Below are 20,728 nucleotides of genomic sequence, written 5' to 3' on the forward strand. Positions count from 1 at the left end.
CAGAAATGAGAAATCACACCTGATGATAAAGTTGCTGTGGCTCTGATCTAGAACGTTGTATTAAGTTTATGGCAGCTAAAATGTAGAGGCAAACATTAGTCAGTTAACCCCCATTTGCTGAATAAAAGAAACATTAGTTTGCCAGAATACATAAAGGTTTTCCTATTTCTAAACTAAGAGAATTACCTCATACGGATATTCATACAGAGGCCCTGAGTGGTAATGGACAAGATCAACCATCAATGAGAGTTTCAGAAAAGCAAGCATAGGACATATGTAAACTTAGTTGTAGAACCTTTCATAAAAATATAATTGAGAATAATTAGGTGAAATAATCCAAGTAGATAGTTTTCCCAAGGTCCAATATGATTAAATTAAGACTATACAGTCTCAAAAAAATAAATAAAAATTTAAAAATAAAAAGAATAAAGAAAAAAGACTACATGGTCTTATAATAACTTGGACTTCATTTGTACATTAACACAATCTCTATCATATAATTTATGTAATGTATGCATATAATGTATATTATATAACATTTAATAACTAATCAAAAATCAGTTCCAAACCTGAATACTCACACAATAAAAGAAAGTTATCTACCTTATACTGTAAAGCAAAGGGTAAAAAAATAAAATATAGGTATATTGAATTTTTTCCAAAGCAAACATTACTCATCATTCAATTTGAGTCAGAAAAATTCTTCAGTGTTATCTTCACAGACTAGTCTGAAATGACACAGCATCCAGATGTAGCTGCCAGAAGGAATTAGTTGCAAAATATATCTTGAGATAATAGTAGAAAATGACTTTGTTATATGGAATTATTTGATTCTGACCACTTAAATGTTGAAGAATGACAAAGACGATGATGCCTGCTTTGTCACAGTTAATAGTAACCCTTTTCTCCTGACTACAGTTAAACAACAGCATTGCCTCCTCAATAATTCATTGATTTAACAAATATTTACCAAGCACACACATATACTGAACTGAAATACAATAAAACACGTTATCACCATCTTTGGAGACACTTATCCTTGGTTTATTATAGGTGAAGAGAGGAGGGTAGCAAACATCTAATTTACTCAGAAACAGATTTAAAATAAAAGGAAGGAGACTAAACTATATTCCTTCTTCCATATTCACTCAAAATGCCAGTTTAGTCTACATAGAAATGACCCTTGCCTACCCTATTTCTAGGTGTGGTATTGGAATTCAGATTCTATGCAGTAGTGATGATTATCACATCTATTTTTCTTTATGGTCACTGCTTTATTTCCAGACTTGGCATATGGTAGGCACTTAATAAAAACTTGCCTAATGAATGGAACCAAGATGAACAAATGACAAAGATTTGTGTACTGAATTTGTTGTTTTGTGTACACAACTCCTTATTCTCTAATTCTGAAAAATGTTCTACTTTGATTTGAATGGGAGCTATCATATTCCTGTAGATACTGAAGAGTTACCTACTATGACGGAGTAGCTGGATGGCAGGGGTAGGTACACAAGGAAGGCCAATCACTGATCTTCCCCAGAATACATTAGCCTAAAGCTCAAGAAAACAAATCTCAGTTGCTTTCTGGTAATAATCTCATGTGATGAGACCCTGAAATCTGCTGAAAGCCATGTTTCTAGCCATGTGGAAGGAGCCAGGCTCAGAAAATAAGGCTCCAGTACAGAAAGAAGCAGAAATGACAGCATCTTGGACACATTCCTTCCTTCTTTCCAGGTGTTACTGAGGACCTTTATTCTCTTAGTCTGGTTTATATTTATACAAGTCTTCCAATAAATTCCCTTCGTTATATTGGTTAGAGTTGGATTTTAGTCTGTTCATGGCTACCTGTTCATGACCGATGTGTCTGTTATACTAATTATTAAGCCCTTAGTTGGCTCCTTTCACAGGATAGCTTAAGAAGTACAAAATATATGATGTTTCTAAGTTTGATGTTAAATGTTGATTCCTTTAGAAGAGTAAAGAATAGAAGAGTAGCTATTGGTAAAATTTATTTCTTCATCATTGGCTAACCAAATTATTAATGAAATAAAACTTGGGAATGCAGTGTTAGTCCTTTGTCAAATACGCACTTTTTAAATATCTTCTATTTAGAAGGTTGTCTATTTGTTTTGTTGATTTTTTTTTCTAGGTAGGAGCTTTTTTAATTTAATATAGTCCCATTCATTTATTTTTGCTTTTTACTTTCTTGGCCTTTGAGGTCAAATTCATAAAATCCTCTCTAACCCAAGGTCCATGAGTTTAGTTACCTATGTATTCTTCTATGCAATTTGTTGTTTCATGCCTTATATGTCTTTGATCCATTCTGAGTTAATTTTGGTGTATGGCGACAGAGAGCAGTCTAGTTTTCCCAGCACCGTTTATTGAAGTAGCTTTCTTTTCTCCATTGTATGTTTTTGGCTCCTTTGTCAAAAATTCTTTGCCCATGCATATGTGGGCTTATTTCTGGGCTCTCAATTCTGTTCTACCAAGGTGCTAATATCCAAAATATATAAAGAACTCATATAACTCAACAACAACAACAACAACAACAACAACAACAAAATCCAATTAAAAAATGGGCAGAGGACCTGAACAGACACTTCTCCCAAGAGGAAATATAAACGGCCAACAGACATATGAAAAGATTCTCAACTTCAAGAGCTATTAGGGAAATGCAAATCTAAACCACAATGAGATACCAGCTCACACCTGTAAGAATGCTTATTATTAACAAGATGAGTAATAAGTGTTGGAGAGGTTGTGGGGAAAAAGGAACACTGCTGGTGGGGATGTAAACTGGTACAGCCACTATGGAAAACAGTATAGCAGTTCCCCAAAAATTAAGAATAGAGCTAACATATGGCTTAGCAATCCCTCTTCCAGGTTTCTTCCCAAAGAATTTGAAAACGTTTATCCTTAAAGATATGTGCACCCCGATGATAACTGCAGAATTATTCACAATGGCCAAGACATGGACACAACCAAAGATGATTGGATAAAGAAGATGTGGTACATATGTACGATGGAATATTACTCAGCCATAGAAGAGATGAAATACTGCCATTTGTGACAACACAGATGGCCCCTGGGGTAATCGTGCTAAGCAAGATAAGTCAGAGAAAGTTGAGAACCTTATAATTCCACTTATATGTGGGATATAAAACTGAAAGCAACAAATGAACAAGACAAACAAAAACTCATGGACATGGCCAACAGTTTAGATGTTACCAGAGGGAAATGGGGGAGGGGTAAGGTAGATAAGGTAAAGGGAGTCAAACATTTGGCGAAGGAAGGAGATTTGACTTTGGGTGGTGAACACACAGTGCTACTGATGATATATTATTGAATCGTACACTTGAAATCTATACAATTTTATAAATCATTGTTAACCCAATAAATTTTAAAATATATATATTTTGACCTATCCAAAGACAATAGTTAAAAATTAAACAACTATATAAAATTAGGAATTCACTAGGCAAATCTATAAATAATTCTTGCAGTAAGAGGTATTTACCTAGAATTCAAGTTTGATGAGTAAAAAATTTCTGAATCTCAGGATTCAGAAAGAGGGCCCATATTTAAAAAAACATGAAGCAGGTATCCTAATATTTTAGCAAGATAACCTGAAGGCCTTCTATAGACCAAAAGGCTTATGTGATATGTGCTTCCCTGTTTCTAATTGGAGTCATGCATAAAAATCTACCATAACTTTTTAAATTAAAAACCAAGTCAAAGATTTCCTACCAGGGTTACAGACTCAAGTAATTAAGACATTAAAATATCTGCATCAAGATTTATGCTAAATACATTCTTGGGGCCACTGTTTTCATATTCTATTTGATGTACTAACCACCTTAATATTAGTCAAGTTTTCCAACCTTCTCCATCCTACCCCCACTCTTTTTTGGTCCTGTTTCTTAAAGTATGTGCTAGAGGAATGAAAGCCATATTTATCAGGGCACAAAGCAAACAGAACTGGTTTCAATCAGCCAATATTTGTTGATATAAAATATGGGCTGAGTCTCTGTAAGGAGGCAATGGAGCATTAAAACTTACCTTTGCCAACAAAAGATTCTTTATGAAATCAGATAGTCCCTATTGCTTTCTAGCCTTCCTCAGTCCTTTTATTTTACCAGTTGACTTCTACATACAAGCAGGCTGGAGACTCATTATACTATAACGCTAGGTTTAGATGTCAGAATGAAGAAAAATAATTAGCTCTGATGTGATCAAAATATCTTCCCCTTTGAAAGAAATACAAATAAGAGTTACCTATTAACCAACTCTAAATTAACACTTACATAAAGTCTTACTTAGATTTTTCCCAGAGGTTGCCATTCAGCATTATTAAATTACGCTTGAAGATAAATTAAGCCAGATGTTTTGCTCTTAGATTCACTCAACTACAGGCAGTAGACACTAGGCCCACAAGGAATCAAATCCTCCCCCAAGAAAGCTATATGTAGCAAAAGCTTTGAGAGTTCTGTTAACTACCTTGACATCCAGGCTTTAAGAGATAACTATGCCTGCCATCAGGTATAGAGAAAATATAGGAGAACAAACCTTGGATTATTTTATAGGTAGCCTGGTGCAAAAAAGAATATAAATTTAAAATATATCATCCCCACATTATTGGGAATTAAAAGGGGAAGATGAAAAATCTGTTTTGTGACCCCAGCAATTTAGTGGTGGCCTTACCTATAATAATTATAATTAAGTACCTACATCCTCATATGAAGGCCAAAAATTTTTGAAAATAAGGAATTCGCTGTGAAATCAATGTCTCCTGCAGATAAATTATGCCATAATGAAAATATAATTTAACATGCAAGAGACTGTGCATTAACAACTCTATTCCTATTTGAGCAAAAGCCTGGTAGAAAATTCTAGGAAACCTGGTTTTAAGTTTTTTGGGTTTTTTGTTTTGCTTTGTTTTGTTTTGTTTTGCTTTAGAGCATGGAACAGATATGGCTGCATACTGGTGAGCTGAAGGGCTGGACAAATGTTGTTCATCTGGTTTAAGATGCATGTGGTCAACACATTCCTTGTGGTATGAAAATCTGTAGGCTTTAAGACAGGTTTTCTTCATTTTCCCCCTCTTTTCCTACATGAAGGGGTAGAGCTCAATGGGGAGTCTGTCAGCTGTCAGATGTTTCTGTATGCTCTATCTAGGGAAGAGTGGAGACTGGTGGGAAATAACCTGAGGGCAACTGAGCTCTCAATGAAAGAGAAATATAGACAGGAACCTAGGAGACAGACTGGGAAATATAATCCCTTATTGGGGGAGCTCCTCTCTACCAGCACTCCTCTAGGCAAAGGAGAGAGGGAGAGAGAGGTGGGGGAGAAGAAGAGAGAGAGGTATTGAGAGAGAGAAAGAGCATGCAAGAGAGAGAGAGAAAGAAGAAGGTGTCGTTACAGTATCCGCTTTCCGCTTCTCAATGGTGTGTGGAAATCTGGGCATGTCTTTTCGATGAAACACAATTTGTCTGGACTTGGGAACTCAGATTCATTTAAACTGTTCCAGTGACCTTCTACCTCTCCAACTATCTTGGAATTTAATTCCTTGTTAACAATAACTGTTCTACTCTTTCTGGTTAGAAAACTTTCCTCCTCGGTAGACAGATGGGAGAAAAAGCAATTATTTTATAAGGCAAAAATATAAACAGAATTATCATGAGAGAATATAAAAGATTTTCCTTGTAATACAAATTCTCTATTGTTTGCTAGTTTTAAAATATCAAAGCATAAATACTAGAGAGGATGATTTTATAAGGCAATTTAATGCAATGGAGAAGAAAAAAAGGAATTTAACCTTGTTTGCTTTACTTACCTCTTAACCATGTAATTATGCATTTAGTATCTCATAAACAAAGGTAAAAGGTGGCCTGGAATAAAAACACCTGTTTTGCTATAAGGAGTGTATCTGTCAGGATAGGCGGGGATACAGAATAGCAAAAATCAACCCTGAAATCGTAGTGGATTAAAACAGACACAATTTCTCACTCACATCTATATGTCCAACCAAGAACCAGGCTGACAGAAATGCCATCTTGTCACCAGCTTCTGTGATCAACACAGCCAGGAAAGAAATAAGGTGAATCAAACACTAGCTAGAGGGAACAAGACAACTCATGTTGTGATGCCTCACTTCAAGGGGGCAAAGAAGTGTAATCCTATCACAAGAACCTAAGGAGGGAAAATGAAAGAACTGTGCATCAACTTACTGATCGTAATGAAATATCCAGTCAACCATTCATTAAAGACAGAGGAAAAAAATGTAATAACTTAGAAGACAATCTTTTTTTTCTCTGTAAACTCTATCCAACACAATTAAAGATATATGCACAAATGCAAAGAAAAAAATTATAACAAAACACTAAGTTTTATTAAAATCCTACTCTGTGTTTCTTCATTCATTTTTCTGGATGACACCTTTAATGTGCTTGAAGTTGTTTCCTTCCCAAAAGCTGTCTACCTGTATTACTTACAACCAAGAGAAAGAGAGAAAATATCATGAAAAGATGGAGTGGGAAGACTGAACTAATTAAGAAAGGGCCTCATTCTCCACTGCACCTTTTAAATGGAAAACTGTTTAACTTTCCTGAATCTCACATTTCCTACCATGAAGCTGAACTCAGTAGTGAATTCTGGAAGAAAAAAAAAAAGCAGAGTCATTAGATTAAAAAGAAATACAATATCTCTATTTGCTCATGATTTTTTTCCTGCTGATAGTCTAACTATTCCTATTTAGTTACTGGAACTTGGTTTGTAAAGATAACATTTGCCAAAAAGTGAAAAGACAGATACATAAAAATTGGAGAAAGGATTGGAACAGAGATAACACTTTTGTTTATGTCTAATAGTGCCTTTATTTCTTTTTCTCATTTCCTCATTAAAAATCCTGGGGGAGTAAATGTTCTTTTTTTCCCATACACAATGGCATCTCTGCCTAAAGCAGACCACGAATAATGTCAACTCTCAGTACCATCCACCTTCATCCAAACTGAAAAGGTATGGGTAAATTTCCACAAGGTGGGGAGGGGGAAGGGAAGGAAAAGGGGAGAGGTAGAGGGAGATAAAGAGAAGAAGAAATTTTCTAAAGCACTATCTTTGTTTTATATGCTTAAGGTCTAGAGCTCTAAAGCTGGACATGGATTTCAATCACTCTACTTCTTACCGGCTCAGCAAGTTAATTTACCCTGTCTGCAGTAAAGGCAATGGCATTTATAATTTGTTTTCCCAGCATATTTTCTATGTGCCTTTTATTGGTGCTTTTGTGTTATTTTCCTCTGCTCCATGTAATTCTTGTTTGGCAATCAATCATATTACCTGATCTTGGTCACTGCTGTTGGTGAGGGATAGGTGACCAGCCAAGTAGGATAAAGTGAAGAGAAGACTTCCCTGGCATTGCATTTGATGATAATAATAATAATTAGGAGGGAGGAAGGGGAGGGGGGTGGGGAGAGGGAGGAGAGAGGATTCTTTTTGTTGTAAGTTTGGAGGATACTGACCATCTTATTTTTGTCCAGGCCTTGACTGAACCCTGCCCATTGCATAAAGCAGGAAAAAACCAAGAACAAAAAAAAAAAAAAAAAAAGATGGAGAGAAAGCAAATATCTTTATGACATTACCTAAATCTGTACATCCACTTACAAGTGACATCCACTCTTAGATTTCTCAATATGTGAGCCTTTTTGCTTAAACTAATTTTAGTTAAATTTATTTCAGTTACAACTAAAGAAACTCAATTGACAGACACTCTAAATCTCAATTTTTTAATTGAAAAAATATGGGTAATATTACAAAGTGTCTCTTAGGTTTGCTCTTAGGATTAAACAATATAATGCATATAACAAGTTAGTGCAGTGTCAGGCATATAAATACTCAATAAGTATTAGCTCTTAGCCATTATTATTAATTAATGTTACTTTAGTAATAGTAGTATTTTATGATAATTGATATACTATCCCATCATTATACCAGAATCCTACACTCTCAAAAGGAGGCTATCATACCCAACATATAAATATTTTACTTACATTTATAAAAGATATTATTTACTTTGCAAACATTTCCAATCTGTGTTGTAATTAATGTACCAGATAAGTCTTCTCTTGGCTTGGAAGTGATAGCAAGTCTTTATAGATCATCATCACACCTTATTAAAATCAAACATAGAAGATTACTTTTAGGATATTAAATTTTACTATACTGCACAATTTTAAATTCACAGAGAACTATCTCTTGGGCCTTAAGTTGTTTATTTTTTACATTAATTTCCCAAAGGCCAAGGTCCATATCTTATTTCAAATGGCTCCTAACATAATGGCAGAAACTGAGAATTTTCCAGTACCGTTAAGCATGATGACTAACAAATTATTACCCCAAAGAAATGAAAGGTGTGAGTGGAATGAAAACAGACTTTCAAAATCTATCAGTTGTCTAATTGATTCTTAAGAAATGTGATCCTAGATTGTACAGTGAAAATTCAGCAATGACACAGAAATATACTAAGAAGACATAAGTCTTATAATTCTACAGATCTGTTAAAGATTCTTTAAAATTTAACTCTAATGGCTCCTCTGAAAAATCTTCTTTGACTATTCACTTTATTCAACTATAATCAGTACCAACTTTACATGAGGTAGTGTATTAGGCACTCAGGAAACAATTATAAACAAAAAAGTGAACAACTAATTATAATACACTGTCACAACTATGAATTGCTTTGGGAACATATAAAAGTTTCTCAAAGGAAGCTGAAATCTGAAGAAAGTATAGGAATTTACCATAATAAATGAAGGAGAAGGGTAAGGAAGGAGGACTTTACAAAGAGAAGGATGAACTTGTACAAAGTCAAGGCAAAATATGGGACAGCATGATAAATTCAAAGATCTAACAGCATGATAAATTCAAAGATCTAACATATGGCTGGTGTTTAGAATGCCAATGGCAAGAGAATCAAACAAGGAAATTGGAGAAGTATGCAAAAGACATACCTAAAGGATTCAGAAATAAGGGACTACACTCTTGGAATAATGAGAAACAATTAAAAAGTTTTGAGAAAGAAGTAATTTGTATATTCACCATCGGCAACTCAAGATTCACTCTCTACCCTTCTCCACCCAGCTCTGCGGCCCCAGTAGGTTGACATCAATGAATTTCCTCAATGACTATCCCTTGTCTTCTGGTTTCTGGATGGGTTCAGCCAAAAGGAGATACTCACTGGAGATCAAAGAATAGAAGGAGAGAGGGGTCAGAGTATTGATGTCCATGTCTCCCCCTTGTATAGTTCTACTAACTATACTCAGTTTCTGTCAGGCACCCTTCTTTCCTACAATCACAACCCACGACATTGCAATAAACCACCTCCTGCTCTTCTTGGCCCTTCAAGTCTAAGAGTAGTAACAGCTTTCTGTTGGTGATATCTAATTTTCCTCACTATTTTTTGTTCTTTTCTTTTACTGTGACCTCATTTTCTTTAATCACTCCTTTAAGATAAAGCTATTTGTTTCCTACGGGATCTAAGTCAGACCCAGGTGGGTACCATGGATCAGTTTTACTTTTAGTCAGAACTCAAGGGGGTACCATAAATCAGTTTTACCTTTAAAGAAGCAGCTATGGATGCAATAAGAAGAATGATCCCAAGTGAGGCAAGTCTAGACTCAGTGAAACCAGTTACAAGATTGCTGTAGCAACTTAAGAAAAAAGAAACTACCGACACTATCATTAACTGGCATCTTCTAATGTCAGACACTGTACTAAATACATCATATGCATTATCTTACTTAAATATTCTAGCCACTCTTTAATGTTATTATTTCCTTTTAATAGATAATAGAACTAAAATCGAGAGATGTTTAATAATTTGCCCAAGGTCAAATACATAGTAAGTGGCAGAACTGAGACTCAAACATAAATCTTCCTGACTTTAAGGCCCATCATTAATCTATATTCTTTCCCATATACTGCCAGTGTCAAGGTAAATTACAGTGGAATTGCATATAAGTGTAGAATATAAATATAAATATAAGAATTTGAAGATTTGAAGAAAAGGAGATAAAACTGTCAGAGCTCAGTAATTATGGAATAAAAAGAAAAAAATACAAAAAGGCATTAAAGATGACAAGAAGGTTTCTGGCTTGAACAGCTATGAAGATGGTGGTGGCTTTCACTAAGAAATGAAAGGAGAGCAGACTTGCTAAGAGCAGGAGGTAGGGAAGAGATGAGGCACTCAGTTTTTATCTTGTTGACTTTATTGTTGCTATGAAAATGAAAGAGTTTCCACTATAGTATTGAAAAGGTCATATATACCTTCTCATTAGTCCCTAGCAGCCAAGGTATAGGTATGGGAACTAGAGTCTGGAAATTAGGTGCATCTGCCTGTGAATTTGAATCTTGAACATTAGATGCAAAGACAGAGCAGATGATGATATATTCATATGATACACTGGCAACAATGGCAGTATCCTATGTCAGCACTAAGTCACAGTGGTGACCATTAGCGATAACGGTACTACCTACAGCAATATCCCAACTGGACTATTTTTGTAGCATGACTGTGGATTTTTTGCTGCCCGGCCTCTATTGATCTCTGCCTATTTTTCTAGCCTGGTTATACAGAGCTTTCCTGATGATTATATGAACGACTTTGTGGTCTCCAAAAAGCTCCTTTTCTACTGAAATTAACAAGAATTGTTTTCTGTTGCTCGTAACCCATAATTCCAACTGATAAAGCCAACACATTCATTTTTGTATCCTGTTGAGTATTAGGGGAGTCCTTTCTGCATTGTCCTTAAATCATTTCCAACCCATAAGCTACATATGCTAAACCTGTTACATGCTGAAGGAACTCTTAAAAGACTTCAAAGAATTCATGGTCTGGTGGGGATACAATGAAATAAGTCAGTCCTATACCACAAGACAATTAACATTTGAAAGCATTAAAAAGGTAACAAGTATACTTCAAAAGGTAACAAGTATACTTCAAAAGAAAAAAAAAAGGATACTCAAGGTACCATACAGAATACAAACAAATCCACTCATAAATATTTAAGACAGAATAAACTGCAGAACATCGAGGATAAAGATAACATGTAACAATTCTCAGATACAAAAAGCAAATTCCCTCTTTAAAAAATAACAAACTCACCCCAGACAAGGTATCACAATTGTTGATGCAAGGACATAATGAAGACACATTTTTGAAGTGCTGAGGGTAAAAGATTGTCAACTAAAACTTTTATAACTAGCTAAATTATCACTCAAAGGTAAGGGCTACAGAGATCTCTTAGTTTTTCCTGAGTTTTTCTATTTTTTTAAAAAAATGAAAGATCCACGGAGCTTTGTGAAGAGTTTTCCTTTTGAATAGTAATCTACATATTTGAGAGATAATGCTTCTTAAAGGCTTCTCTTGACCACTTTTGTACACTCAGTCTTGACTGTTTTAAATTTATGAGGATAGAAAGGATTTAGGGAGAGGATATGGATGACAGGGAGAAAATGTGGCCATCTGCTCACTCTTTTCTTTTTTAATTCTTAAAACTTCAAGTGAATCTATAATTAACTTAAAACACAAGTTTAATAAAAACAAATTTTTAAGGGATGGGAAAAACAAAAACATTTTAAATAAACACTACTTATGAACCAAAGCCCTTCCCTCAAAAAAAAAAGAAAAGAAAAGAAAAGCTATTAAAGGAGGAGGCAGTTTAGAAAGGGGGAGTATGATAGTATGATACAAGAAATAAAGTTGAGTACAGAAGCTGATAAAATGTTAATAAATTTAATTAACCATCTACTGTTAAAAATAACTACTTTGTTATATTTTAAAAGAATACGAAATAAGTCTAAGGCTACAGAAACTGCTACAAGATCGGATGGTTGGTGTGATATATGCTAAATTCTGCATATCATTAAGGAAAACAATCACATAAAACTTAAAAAGTGTTGCCACTAGTGAAGAGAGTTTCCTGTGACCTGTTGAATTTCAAAGGTAATCAGCGCTGTTTTAGAAAGATAAATACAACTTTATTAAGCATGATTTAGAGACAAAATTAGTTGACATGTCAGAATTATATAGTGAATGGAAAGGGAAGGAACTAAATGTGAGCTATATTTAGAAGACAGAATTTACCACTCTCCATAGATAACATGTGTTTAGGTACACACAGGTAAGTCCCTCCCAAACAAGAATCCTGTTTCATTCCTCTTTCTGTGCCCAATGCATAACACATTTGTGGGCGGTATCCAGTAGCTGTTTAACTGAAGTGGATAAGTTTCATTTGAAATATCCATAGTACATACAGATAAACAATAGGAAGTGTTAATATATGTCTGAAATTTAGGGAAAAGATCAAGGCTGGAGTCTTCACCATGGGAGAATTGCCATTGGGTGGGTGTGACTGCCAAAGGAGGGGAGACAATGAAATGAAAAGGAGGGGAGCAGGCAGAATTCTGGGATAGATTAACATCAAAAAGGAAACTGAGAGAAGGGACCTTCAAGCAAGTGAGAATTGGTAAGAAGAGTGATGGAAAAAAGACAAGAAGTTTGATTCTAGATGTTTTAACTGAACTTCTAGGATTGATTTAAAAGAAATAAGAAATTAAACAGAAATAATTCAAGAAAGACAATTTTTAATTACAAGATTTGAAGAATTATAAGATATTTTCAAGGAAGCAGATTTTCATATACATACTTTTATTATCTGTGTGTGTGCACGGCAGGGAGGAGGAGGGAGAGGAGAGGTTGGAGGATCATACAGAGTCCTAATGGTCTAGATAGCAACTTAGTTTACCAACCATGTCAACAAGGTTTTTGATATATGTAGAAATTACATATGCAGTCATTTATTTTGATATTAAAATAAACTAAGAATAATAAACAGCCTCACTATATCATGTCTTCTCCATGACTGAGCTGGAAAATATGCCTAAAAAGCTGCCCTCAATTTATAATAAACCTGCCCTTGAAATTATTATAATAGGTTCCAATACATTATAATTAACAAAATCCTGGAAATGCAGTCTTTTGAATAAGGTGAAGAGGGTCCATCCTAGTCCCTTCTTTCTTTTAAGTTGCAGATAATATATTCAGAAATCAACTACTGCACAAAGAAAAATAGAAATACTGTCAAAAATACCAATTGTGGAATTATTTTAGAAATAAAGTGTTTTATGGATTAATTTATGCTAAAGATATGCAAAATAAACCAAGGTACATAACTGTATCATATAGTAAATTATATATCTGTATACCTACAAAAAAAAAATCTTAGAATTTCTAAGCTTGTCCATTAAGTGTGAATTGCTCTGCCTTGGAGATTTCCTCAGGTTCTAAAAGTTCCACCAAAGCTAAGGTCTTAGATGTCACTTAAATTATATATTTCAGCTATTAAAGTCAATGTTCTGACAAGCCCTTTGGCTCTAACCCCAGGGCATGAATTTGCCTTAAAACTATATAAAAATGTGTCAGAGGGCTATATGTCAATCAACCTGGAGAAGTGCCTATTCCCAATTTAGTGTTGTCAGTTGCTGTCATTAAAACCAGCAACAGTTAATTGTTACTATTTCAAGTGGGAATATTGAGGGAAGAGGAGAGGTAGGTGTCTAAATTCAGGCTGATAAAGCTGTTAATTGCTACCCTTTTACGTAGATTTGTTTAATAATGAAAACAATGTGGCTAATCATATAATGTTTCTATTTGTTCCCCAAGGGCTCTTCAGGGAAAGTTTCAGTCAGGGCTAGATTTCCCCAGCTACCAACTGTGCAGGGACAAAAGCAGAACAATCAAGGCACTCAGTGCTGGCAAATAGCTGAAAGTGGTTCTATACAGATCCCCCTTCTCCCAGCCCTATCAGGAAGGGGCCAGGATCTACTACTGACAACCTCTGGGGGAGAAATTTAAAACTATAAATTAACAACAACTTCATCCAGACTTTTGATGATTAAAAAGGAGAAAGAGAAAAATGAAAAACAGGCAATCTCAAAGACTGGGTAGAAGTCTGATGTAGACTTGGATCTGTCATGCAACAAATCAGTTAAATTGATATCTGTTAAAATGCTTGTATTATTTTTGAAAAATCAGAAAGACAGCACAGAATTTTTAAAAAAGATCTTGTGCCAGTCCTGTTCCTCACAGATAGGGTGGTGATACTGGGCATTGATGAAACCACACTCAGAGACCAAGTTACTGAAATAACCCTAGCTACCTACAGATCTCAAGAGTAAATTTTAAGAAACAAAGTGCTCTCTGTATGTTTTCTACAAATGTATATTGCTGACTAATGTTTACTTTGCCTCATTTGGCAAAGAATATGAGACAGAATAAAGTTGTGTTATTTATTTCTAACATCAATTTTATTTTCAGATTCTTTATTACCAATGGAAGTAAGTATTCATAGACACCCCCAGACCACTGGTGTACTCTCTCTAACAAGGGATATTCACTGTATTTTATGCTTTTTTGAGTGTATGTTTTTAATTCTCTTTATACTACCACCTAATCCACCAGCCCTATGCTACAATTTACAAGGTCCAATTGCTTAATGTTACTTTCAAATCCCTCCTCAAAAAACAATTTTCAATCTTACTTTAGTGCCTACTCTCTCAAGTCTTCTGATATCTCTAGACTTTTCTGCTCATTGCCCCCGCCCTGAACCCATCCTCTTGCTGGACTCCACACCTTTACCTATGCAGTTTTCTCAGATTGTTCTCTTTTCATCACCTGTTTTACCTTACTCATATCACAAGGACAACCAGGTTTCATCTAATCCATTAAGCTTCCTACATACCAAATAGCTTCTCCCTTCTCTAAGTCTTTAAACTAGCACCTGCTGATCATTCCTGTAATGACGGTGTCTGCTCAGTTGTCCTCCAGTTTTTCTTGTCTCCTCTACAGAACTCAATACTCCTTGAAGATACAGCTTTGTATCCTCTCCAGCATTTGAACTGTATATGTAGGAATCCTCAAAATGTTTAGGAACCATACTTCTCATTTCCAAAGAATTTCAATGAAGTACTGAAACTACTACATTATTAAATATTAAATTTAATTACTTTATAAGTTAACTTTTTTACAGTGAAATTCCTTAATAAGTGTGAGGGTTCAGAACAAGTCACCCTAAGATGTGCCTCTGTGGTATTCAGATTGTTTTGAGCTAAGGCAATTTTAGCTTCAGACTCAAGAAAACCTTCTGACCCTCCTTTTAACTACCTAGAAGAACCAGAATTAGGGGATTTGCCCATAAGAGATTACCAGGATAACCTCTTTTGACCTGTCTATAAGCCAGGACAAACTTCTATTTACTAAGCATCTGCTCTTATCATTCCACAATTACCCTTTGGAACCCCCAGGCACCTTACCTCATCCCTAGCTCAAAATGTCTTATATACCCATGTTCTCTTTCTATCTCTGAACCTCTTGTGCATGTAGAGTCTCTGACTCTCTCATGTATGTGGGGTTTCCACACATATGTATATATTAAATGGTTATTTTTATCTTGCTAATATGTCTCATGTCAATTTAATTATTAGACCAGCCAGAAGAAGCTTAAGAGTAGGGGAAAGTTTGTTCTTCCCCCACACAGGTATAACTCTACAGGTCTAAAAGCAATAGCATGCCGAGAAAAGAGTGCATTTCTAACACCCAAGGACTCATCTGCTACCAAAGAGTTTGTCAAAGAAGAGGAAATCCTAAGAAAGAATCAATTCTTAAAATTCTCTTTCATGTCAGCAAGAAATAGAAAATTAACAACCTAAATACTAGGCCTAAGTTCACATTTCTCATTAGTTCAAACACATTTTTTTAACTTAAAATTATTTTTTTCTAGATAGGCATAGAGATTGCTAAACTCTTCCATTTTATACATTACAAAATGGAAATTTAGGTTCCTTATCTGAAAGAAGAGATGATGAGATACAGACATAAAGAGATGATGCTATGTGTAGAGCACAGAAACAGATGAATCAAACCAACTGAAATGTAAGTGACTGAAAATAAAACTCCAATTGCCAAATACATTAGCCAGGGTCATAAGCCAATAAGCAGTGTCACAATTATGCTCATATGCACCTTTGGGACTCGCCCCAAATCACAAGTCAAAATGTTCTCAACTGGTTGGTCCTGGTCATAACCTACAATCCAAGCACCATAAGCACAGTGAGCAATGCCAGAAGCAGCACCAGTGCTCTCTCCTCCATCCCCATGTTCATCATTCCTGAAAAATTATGCTTATTTCTAAAACACAAAGACAAAGGGCCAGCAACCAGTAAATTAACAATTATGAATGGTTTTCTATTTTAACAGCTATCAATACCAATTCAGCTTTATTTTCCAGAAACCCTAACAGTTTATTTAGAATACAATACATAATGCAGGAAAATCTTCACCATGCAAAAGATTCACACAAATTTCCTTTAATTAGTAAACCCCCTACTTAATTTTTAATGCAATATGATTTACAAGATTTCAATTCCTCTAAAACCTTCAGTAACTCTGCTATGGCATAAAGGGATATGTGCCTGTTTTCTCCCAACAATGAGGCAAATTTGCCATTTAAATTTTTTTCCAAAGGTCACCTTGAACTACCAAAAAAAAAAAACACTGATATTCATATCTGTGTGAATGTATCTAAACTATGAGCAAATACATCAGCCATGTTACCAAGCACAAAGCTATTGAAGATTGTTAAGATTTATTTTCAGGTGCCAGTAAGACTAAACAAAGATTGTAAGGAATGAAACAAATAGAAGGAAGCTCAGGGAACAAATTAATACATTGAACCATTATCTTAACAGCAGAATTCCCTATAGACCGAAGCAATGAAACTATCAAAAAGCACTTCTCAAAGCAACAACATTTTTGCATGTCAAAAAAAAAAAAAAAGAATTAACCTAGAGTAAATATATAAATAACAGTATGTTCTCTGTTAAGCCAGTAACAAAGAAACCCCTTAGTGCAGTAAAACAAAGTCCTGTCAAATCCCCATTTTTTACAAAGAAGCATGAAGATCCTTTCACAATGGTTTAAACTGTATTTATAGTAACAGAGTGAAGACTTGAGATAAAAGTCAAAAAGATTAAAGTCAAAGCCCCAGCTCGACATGAGTTATGGTTTTGATTTTTATTCTCATTGTGGTCTACAAATATTAAGACAGAAGATACTTCCATGTGATTATGGGATCCTCTGAGACTCTACAACCTTAGAAGAGCAGATAAAACAGATGAAAATGCATCTGGTTTGGGAGCAGACTCCATATTAAATGGCAATGCGCAAAGTAACAACCACAAATGCAGAGGGCCGAGGGGGAGGGGAGGAGGCTGAAGGCTGAAATTTCTGCAACTGATGCAGGGCAGAAAGAAAGAAAAAAAAAAAAGGAAAAAAAATCTGATATTACTGTTTTAAAATGGCAGCCTGTTAATAATCACTGCATTCTTGGAAATATAGAGAAATTATATCACTATTTCTTCTTTCCTAAACTAAGCAAGCCCACCACATAAAACATTACGTACTTCTATGAGAAAACTGAGAGCTGCATCTTTATCTGAAACAAAATCCCTGGAGTTGCCACTCATAGTTTACAGATTTGGACATCGTATACTTTTCTCACAAAGAAAAACAAAAATTCTGTTGTCAACTGGAAGTTCTTAGTTACTCTGGAAAGAACTGTTCTTCCACATATATTTTTATTAAAAGTGAATGCAAAGCTACACTTAAATATAAGCTTTTGGTCACAGTTCAAAAAATCTATTTTGCATTTCCTTTCCCTTGTTATCCTCTCCTTCAAGATAATATCTCTCTATATCTATCTGTCCCCTCTCCCTCCTTCTCTCTCTCTCCAGTAGAAGATATATACATATAGTTATATAATATGCACTGTGTTGATTAGAAGCTTATTCTTCATGTTAACTTAAATACTCTCTTTAGTTCATATATTGCAGGGACCACACACTGAGTTATATATTGTCAGTGCATCTTTAGTCTTTACTTTTATAATCAGACACCTAGTTTAACATTTGATGAAGAAAAAAGGCTAAAAGTCCTTAACGACAACAAGCACAGCAAGGGGCAGTGTGAAATATATAATAATAGTATTCACATCACAGAAATGCTAAGGAAAAAGCATTTTTTCACTGAGTGCAAATTAATACTATCAATTATATGAGAAAAATGTTTTTCATACAAGTTTGGAAGAGATTTTAAGTCTACATGCACACATATAATCATAAAGAAAACATGGGAAAATGTCGCTAGTACTCAAATGGATCCATTTCTTTTTTATTCACAAAATAAGAATGATCGTAAGTCACTTTTACAAAGCACGAATTTCTGAAAAAGATATTTCCAATACAATCCCTTGCTATTTTGTTCAGTATTTTATTTCAACTGTCACATTTTGAATACATACACATTTGTACAACTACCAGGGGAAAAATAACTTGAACCAAATTGAAAAATTACCATAACTACTAGTTCAATATGTCTGGTTAAAATAGAGACATCTGGTCTATCATTAATTCTTTTGTGTTGATGACTCCTAGTGTGTCTTTTCCCATCAATGAACTTTGCAAGAGGAAAATGCAACTTTTAACAAAAAACTGTGACTCAGAAATCGATTTCAAGATTTGTCAATACAGATATATTATGATTAGAGCAAATAAAGCACAGTATTTTCAAGAATAGTAATGTGTACTGACTGAATACAAACGGTTAGCTTTAAATTCCATAAGAATAATGTTATTTATTAAATAATTCTCTGCAGGCAGATATGGCTAATTCATGAGTCATTAATTAAAAATATTTACAAATAGACCATTGTTCACTTGTTTAAAATACATACACTGAAGCTCTATAATAATACTTGATTGCCACTCGAAGGAACCTGAATAATACATTTTCAGAAGCCTTCCACACCCCACACATAATTCTGAATTAATGCCTGGGCAAACAATAAGTAATGTACTATGTTCTAGCAAAAATTCAATGACAACATCAATCTGGCATCTACTTAACACTTACTGTACTTTTCACATATTCCTTACAAATAAGTTTCTTCTCTCAGTCGCAGTTCATTAGAGAATGACTATCACCTACCCATTCATCTACAGAGAGTGAATGATTTAGCGATTAATACAACCACAGATAAGGGGAGAAATCATAACATACACTACTACAAATTAAGAGATGAAGTAAAGGGGTCTGGCCACTTCTGCTATCAATAACTACACTGTAATTAAAAAAATGACTTTTGTCACTTCTTCGCAGAGCAATAGGGCCAATTATTTTAAACACTTTACTAGAATCCTGAGACATACCAGTAAGGCCCTTCAAACAAACTCATATAATTACTTTTGACAAATTTCTCTTAGAGCATGATGTAGTCAGTTATTCAAAACCATAAAAAAATATATAGACCACAGTTATAGTAAAACAATCTTTACGAAGTCAAACCAATAACATCTCCCGGTGTCCCCTTCCCACCCCCCCCCACCCCACTCCTGCATCAGTAGTCTGCTTTCTTTTGACCAATTTATAACAGTAAGTTGGTGAATAAATATTTAATCTATGTAGCTGAAACCCTGAGAGGCTGAGCTTCAAATGTAATGCCTTGCATTCCCATGAGACATACTGTACAGAAATATCCTTTAAAAAATCCATTTACAGCTGTCCTTTAAAAGAAGAAAAAAGAAAAACCCACACATACACATGCATCAAACCAAAGACGCCGACGCCCCTCTGCCAACCAGCTTTTCTATAGAGACATTCTTTCGATGATTAAAACGTAAGCTCCGAAAGGTTAAAGAAAGGAAAAGCAGCCAAGTAACACCGCCCAGGAAGCCAGCCCTAAAACACACCTAGCTGTACACTCTTAATAACCTTCCACTACAAATGACACCGACCCAACTTCACCAAACACACACACCCCGACACACGCACTCACAAATTGCACACACGTGCACAGAATGTACACACAAACATGGAGCAGAGCACAATACCTACAAACACAAACGAACTTGATCCACACAAAACATGCACGTATCGGTGTGCATACATAATACACACGACACGGCACATAGACACGCAACGACCTAGCCCACATGCACACGCCCCACAAGTCCGTGTCGGACACACATCGTGCATGCACGTGTAAAATGTATGAACTCACAAACGCCGAACATACACACAGACCGTGCACAGAGAGTTATTGATGAAATTCCGGGGGGTGGAGGGGCCGGGAGGGAGTGGTAATTGCCACACAAAGGTCTCCGGAGCGGCAGAGAGGGGAAGTGGAGCGGGGCCGAGCGCTCGGAAATTCACCCGTGGAGAAGGCACAGCTGAACCCCGACAGCGAAGTACCGGGAGAAGTGTCCCGGGCGGTCCCGGGCGCGGCGGGCGCGGGGCTTCCCGAGATAATCGCTGCGCCCCTCCGCGCGCGCACGCACACATACGGGGGCCCCCGGGCGAGCCCACTCCTGCAGAATAACAAAGAGCAGGAGCCCAGCGAGCGGGCGGCGGCTCCAGCTAAAAGTGGCCGTCTCCGCAGCCGCGGGCCGGCGCGGGGCGAGCGGCGGGGTCGGCGGGACGCGCGGGCGGCGGGCGGGGGGCGGTACGTACCAGGCGGGCAGCCTCGGCCCAGGTGCGGTCCTTCTTCTTCCTCTTGTCTTTCATGTTTGCATCTCATTGATGGTTCTGATGATGACGTGGGGGATTCCACGGGGTGCTCGGGGT

The 20,728-nt window shown here is 35.9% G+C and overlaps 1 protein-coding gene across 1 annotated transcript in view; it reads right to left on the reverse strand.

The window, feature by feature from the left end:
* The window catches only part of ASXL3 (ASXL transcriptional regulator 3), a 161,012-nt gene extending 140,325 nt beyond the window's left edge, over positions 1-20,687 (reverse strand). The window contains 1 exon segment of the mRNA XM_039843753.1: positions 20,615-20,687. Coding sequence (XP_039699687.1) covers positions 20,615-20,668 — 54 coding nt within the window. The 5' untranslated portion in view covers positions 20,669-20,687.
* Between the last annotated feature and the right edge of the window lie 41 nt (positions 20,688-20,728).

The sequence above is a fragment of the Pteropus medius genome, unplaced genomic scaffold (assembly GCF_902729225.1).
Source record: "Pteropus medius unplaced genomic scaffold, Ma_sr-lr_union100, whole genome shotgun sequence".
NCBI classification, from domain to species: domain Eukaryota; kingdom Metazoa; phylum Chordata; class Mammalia; order Chiroptera; family Pteropodidae; genus Pteropus; species Pteropus medius.